Here is a 6,000-nt window from a genome sequence, read left to right as displayed (position 1 = left end):
CGACGAGTGTCCGAGATTTCTCCAATTAACCAGGACCTAAAGCTGACTTCTCTCGCACCTGAGTCTTTCGGTATACGTGGGTTATCGTTTTTTTTTCTTTCAGTATACTAATACGCCGCTGCGCCGGCTCGAGAGGAATCGGGGGAGGAGATCGTTCCCCCGGGCGATTTCACGTTGCCATTTTGATCCGTCGCTCGTGCCCGATCGGCGGGAAACGATCGCGGCCCGGTTCCTCTCTGATCAGCAGGACGCGCGACAAGAGCAGTGTGTTTACATTTAAAATTTTTATAGAAGATCTGCGTGTATGCGGGCGTATTGAAAATATCGATAAAATTTCTCTCGTATGCTCTGCGTCTCTCTCGATCGTTCACTTTCTCGCAGCCTCGTTCTCTCTCTTTTTTTCATTCACCTTGCATTCTCTCTCTCCCTCTCTCTCTCTCTCTCTCTCTCTTTTGCACGATGTCTCTTTCTCTCTCCCTTTCATTCTCTCGTGTCCCGTTGCCTCCCCCGTTACCTCTCGATCTCCAATCGATCATCCGTCGCGATTCGACCCACCCTAGGATCCGTTGTTTCGAACTTGCCGCGCGCGCTTCAGGGGAGCATTCGCGACGATTGACTCTGACGTATTATCGACGGCTAATTTCATGAAATTTTTCAACGTCCTCGCGTTATCTCTCTCTCTCTCTTTCACATATTCACTCAACCCCTCTCAATACAGACGCTACTTTCTTCCTGTAGTGTCGTAACGAAGTTGCTCGCGTTTCTTGCTTCCCTGACAAATGATCAATGTTTTCGATTGTAAAACGGCAAATCGGATCGCGATAGGAAAAATGAATGTAGGAGAGGAGGAAAGTGTTGGTAACGTTCGGACTCGTAGTATTCTGCTAAAAGTATGCTCTCCAGGATATGAAAACGGAAGTGGACCAACGACTTTCGACAGATTCGACTCTGTTCTACAAGCTGCACTACGCACCCGAGGATCGCGCATGCCCAATATCTCGTTTACGTGCGTCGTCGAATCCAGAACTCGACGGAATTTCGATCGGCTCTGTGCACCGATCGACCATTCCGTCGAGAGATCCTTCGGACGCCGATATTCCATCTCATCCCCGAGATTCTACTCGGAAGCCGTTGGAAACACTGCCAAATGACGTCGTTCGCTCTGCGTAGATAGCGAAGATCGAGGGGAATTTCGTTAGATTCCGATCGTTCTACTCCGAGTGTTGTTCGACTGTAATTTCGTCGGCATTCTACCTCGAGCTGATATAACATTCCGCGCTTAAAACTTTTTGAAGGATTATTATTCTCTCTGTCGAATTGCTCTTATAAATTTGTCTGACGTTTTCATTTTCTTAACCAATAGTTCATCGCTTTTTCTGTATAATTAACTACAGACAGATGATTTATTGGCTAATCTGCTATTAGATAAAAAATGCTTTCATTGCGAGCTGTATCAAACCAATTAGAATAAAGAAGACGAGGCTCGAATCAGATTCAAATCGCAGAAGCGAGTAAACGCGACGACCATTGTTAAGCGAAATATCTGTGACTTTCGACAGGAGGAGGTCAGGGTGAAAGAAGAGATTGGAAAGGAGGGAAAGAAGGAAAGAAAGAAAACGTCCTTCTCGATCGTGCTCGTTAACTCTCGCCTCTCACGATTCTCACCCTCTGACGTGTCGAGGTTCTGACTGGTCCGCAGTTTCTCCATTTATTATCGAGCCCTTTGGCCTCCCCAGAGCTTGTCGCGTCGAGTCACGGCACAGAAGAAGAGAAAGAAGGAGCGACGGGAGGAAATGGAAAGATGAGAGAAATAGAGAAAGAAAGAGTGAAAGAAAGAGAGAGAGAGAGAGAGAGAGAGAGAGAGAGCGGGAGAGAGTTGGGCGCGCGCGCGTGCTCGCGAAATACCGTGTCGCCCTCCCAATCGAATGTGTCCGTCCTCTCCCTGTCCACGCTCGTCGCGGCTCAATTAACTATTTATACACAATATATTATATAATAAACCGTAATCGTGTACTCCATTGCCCAGTGTGTATGTTTTTGTCGTTTAGGTTCTTTTAATTATCGTTACGGTGTGGGAGACAGGGCTTGGATAATAACGCTCTTTTTCGCGCGCGCTTCCGTGTACACTTGTTGTATCCTCTGTGTGGGCCAGTCTGTACGTGTGTGTTTGTGTGTATGCTTGGGTGTGTTCTCTGTGTATAGATCTGTCACTGTGTCTTGGTGTCGGTTCAGGTGGGGGTTGGAGGGACCCGACGACGAAGAGCGTCCGATCCTCTCGCAGGTATCTATACTTTTGTATTTATATATTTATATATTTATATATATATTTTTTCTTTATATATATAGTCCCTCACCGCCGTCACTCGCGTGTTAATTAATTCTCTCTTTCTCACGCACACTCGTACCCTTTTGGGGGTAGGAATTGGGGGATGTGGAGGGGATCTGCCTCTCTCTCTCTCTCTCTCTTTCTCTCTCGCACTTGCTCGCTACCATTCTATTTCTCTTGCACTGTGTTTCTCGTATATTCATTTGTGTTGTTTCCCTCCCGGTTCCACGCGGCCACCACCTCACGCACACTTACAGATGTACAGACGCGCGCAGACACGCATACACGCGCACACACACACGCACACAGTCGCCTGCCGAGAAATACGGGAACGCACACGAGATAATAATCGTCCTCCCGCAGTCCAATTAAAACGCTCGCTTATGTATATATTACAACCGGGGCCACGTGTTACTTCAGTTATGTATATATTTATATATATAATTACTTCCTCCTTTAATTAGTAAATTCATTTATCATTAATAACTGTACAAATTTCAATGTCACCTATAGAATTATATGCAAGTGAATGTGGTCGACGCTCGAGTCCGGCACACACGCGTCGATTCCATTCCCCGTTTCTCTAAACGTTACCTCGATCCCACCTGGTTCCCTCTCTCGCCTCGTGTCCCTCGTCTTCAGGCCGCGACGGATGCCTTCGTACTCATTCTCTGTACGCGCGAGGTGGGTCCACGTCAACCCGGCGGCCGGATCGGTTGCCGATCTCCGCCGCGTTCGACCGCGGACCGCGGCCCGTCGCGCCGCTAAAATTCTTTTCTCTATTTATATTTATTTATAATGAACCGTACGGTGCCGATGGGCACGGTCTGTGGCCCGCGCGTGTATGTAACCGTATGTACGTCTCTATACATACTCGACTCCGTTCGTCGTCCACGTCGCAGTTCCTCGACCAGCCTGCATCGTCCATCCCTCGTTGCATCTCTCTTGCAGAAATCGACGCATCCCTAACTACTACGGATCCCTGCGAGCACCGGGTTCGCCGTTTCTCTCCCTTTCGTATTTTTTTTTCTCTCGATTGCCCCCCGTTTCTCCTCCATATTAATGTACACACCCGCGCTAAATTACCTATATCACTCGTGTTAATCCGCCTCCCTGTCTTCCATCTATCGTAAACGTAGCTCGATCGCGACCGTATTAAAATTTAACATTTAAATTCTTCGATCACTACAATATTACACCGCGACATTTGTACACAGAACAATCACATGAATTTCCACGGCGGGCTCCCCCTCTCGTCAAGTCCCGCCGAGCCGCGCTCTTCTGTACCCATCTTCCTCGCTTTTCCGGTTTCTCGCGCTCGACGTCTCCGGCCGGTCGGTCGTCCCGCTCTCCTCCGTCCCTCTTCTTCACCCACTTGTCCTTCCTCTACCACGATTCTTCCAGTTCGTTTCGGCGATCTTGTCTTGACTCGGCGTGTCGCTCGTTCGGTTACCCTTCGACTCGCTTACGCACACGTGCGACTCCTTCTTCCTTTTGTTCCACGTGGACCGGACCGACGCCATCGCGAATCCACCGCATCCCGCGCACCTGGGCTCTCGAGTATCCGGCAGCACGGGTCCCGGCGTGCAACGCGGGGAAAAGAGGTTCCCTCTCGTGCCCTCGCCGCTGATTGCCCGCGAGCCGGCGATCCGTTCCTCGCCGCTCGGGGCACGGTGCTTCCGTCACGCTTCTACGTTTCCCGTTCCGCAAGAACCGTCATTCCATCGTCTACCTTCACTCGCGACTACTGCTGCAACGTGAGAAAGCGCCGCCGGTTAATGCGATTCCTCCGGGACTCGCGGATACGCTTTGTCAGCGTTATTACTGGACTGCGGACGTTCACGCGAGCAACCCTTTTGCACCGACGAATCTCGAGATCCTCGGATTAATTGCCATTGTAATTAGGCTGCGGATGTTTATGCCGACGCGCGATCTCTCGCGCTCAATACGGAGATATCGCGCTCTTTATGGCACTGTTGATATATTATGTCATGACTTTGTATGCATAAAATCCGCGATAAAAAGGCCGAACATGAAAATTGCAATTTCTTGCTGAGAATCTTTTGCGATAAGCTCGCAGATGTCCGCAGTCCAGTTGTTATAATTCATTTATATTAATGCAGTGTCTTTTGTGATCATTAGTACAGGTTTTTGTAGCGTTTATACTTCGTGGAAATTATTTTTGACATTTTACAAAATCGAAATCTTTCAGTTGCTGGAACAAGTAACTACATAATACTCATTCTCTTTTCAAGGCGAATATGAACGATTAAACTTTAGAGGAATTGAAAGTGCAAATTAAACTTCCTATTAAAATTCCTATTTTAATGAGTTTCCAAAAGACACTACAATAATGCTTGGAAAGTGTCGCACTGCTTAGGATGATCCGAAACCAGCCATTAAAATTTATGCTTTAGCTTCAATTTTCATTCTATTTGATGTTGAGTTTTAGAAGTACAGTAAGAAACTCGAATAATCGTATCCCTTCTTCCCAAGTTGTCCATTTTTGTTTCCAAGCTGAGGGACAATTGGGAACAATTTATTGTACCCACGTACACTTGGTCACCCATGTTGTACAGTTTCGGATCACCGTGGACATCATTCGGAATGTTCATGGAATCGATTGGTATCGGTGTCTCCGTGTCACCGGCCGGAACAACGGGTCCGCGAACAACGCTACTTTCCCACGTACCTTTATAAGTGATGTCCATAGTACTCTGGCGGGTAATGGTACTGATTGTGGAAGGTGGGATCACCGGGCGGCCGGTGCATCATGCCCGCCGCCTGTCCGTCCATCATGTAGCCCATCGTCGCATCCGGACTGTATGCCCCGCTCGGACCTGCGGACAATGGTGGAAACACTACACGTTACTACGGTTAGATCTCTGTTCCATAATTGGCAAGCGGGTATTGGAAAAGCTCGTCAGTCCTCTCGACAACATCCTCGAGGTCCCTTTCGGTGTTCCTCTGCGTGTTACTAGGAACTTTCCATCGGTCTGCCTCAAGGATGGGTCGACTCGGATGTCTGACGAGCTGTGTTTGTGTTGTGTGATCGGTCGACGCCGCGATCGCTCCTTATAAGATCGGTTTTTGTCCCTTGTCGGGTTTCATTAGCGAGGGATCGTGCTCCCGAAATAGGCAAGCTTATTTTAGAAGTACGTTTTCATTAAACCTAGCATGCTAAATTGTCCACGGATTTTTGAACATGTTTTAAGGATGTCATTTTATAAATTTGTCATTTTCTTGCGTTCACTGGCACCTAAATGTATTACTTCTAGGTATTGTATAAATCAATATGACCAGAGCAGGAAATATGTATATATCACCTTTTTTATATGCATATAAAATTATCCGTCCTCAAGCAGAGCATAATCTTCTGATATCTTAACAAAATTATTAGGGTGAATAATTATTAGAGTTTGTAAAGCCGGTGCAAGATTTTTATTTATTTGCAGATGAAATTTTGCGATGCAAAAGAAAGGTAAGTGAAGTTTAAGATGAAACAGACTGTCAGTAGACACAATCGTACAGGATAAATATGAAATCATTGGTGTTCTTTAGAAGTAGAAAGAGACTGCAATGGACAGACATATGAGTCAAACGTTCAATACAAGTATAAAAAGAAGCGAAGAAAATAAGCAATCAATAGACGAGCAGTATTGCATACAGATGAC

At 46.9% G+C, this 6,000-nt stretch overlaps 1 protein-coding gene across 7 annotated transcripts in view; it reads right to left on the bottom strand.

The window, feature by feature from the left end:
• Positions 1–299: 299 nt before the first annotated feature.
• Hth (Meis homeobox homothorax) overlaps positions 300–6,000 on the bottom strand; it is a 570,441-nt gene continuing 564,740 nt past the window's right edge. For 4 of the 7 annotated variants that reach the window (XM_078179825.1, XM_078179827.1, XM_078179829.1 and 1 more), the window contains 2 exons: positions 5,019–5,187; positions 300–4,076 (listed from right to left, as the gene is read on the bottom strand). In XM_078179825.1, the coding sequence (XP_078035951.1) occupies positions 5,021–5,187 (167 nt within the window). In that variant the 3' untranslated portion in view covers positions 300–4,076; positions 5,019–5,020. The remainder of the gene's footprint in view (positions 4,077–5,018; positions 5,188–6,000) is intronic. The other 3 variants (XM_078179828.1, XM_078179831.1, XM_078179826.1) reach the window with 2 other exon arrangements.

This window comes from Augochlora pura, chromosome 4, assembly GCF_028453695.1.
Source record: "Augochlora pura isolate Apur16 chromosome 4, APUR_v2.2.1, whole genome shotgun sequence".
NCBI lineage: Eukaryota > Metazoa > Arthropoda > Insecta > Hymenoptera > Halictidae > Augochlora > Augochlora pura.
This window is presented reverse-complemented; position numbering and strand designations above follow the sequence as displayed.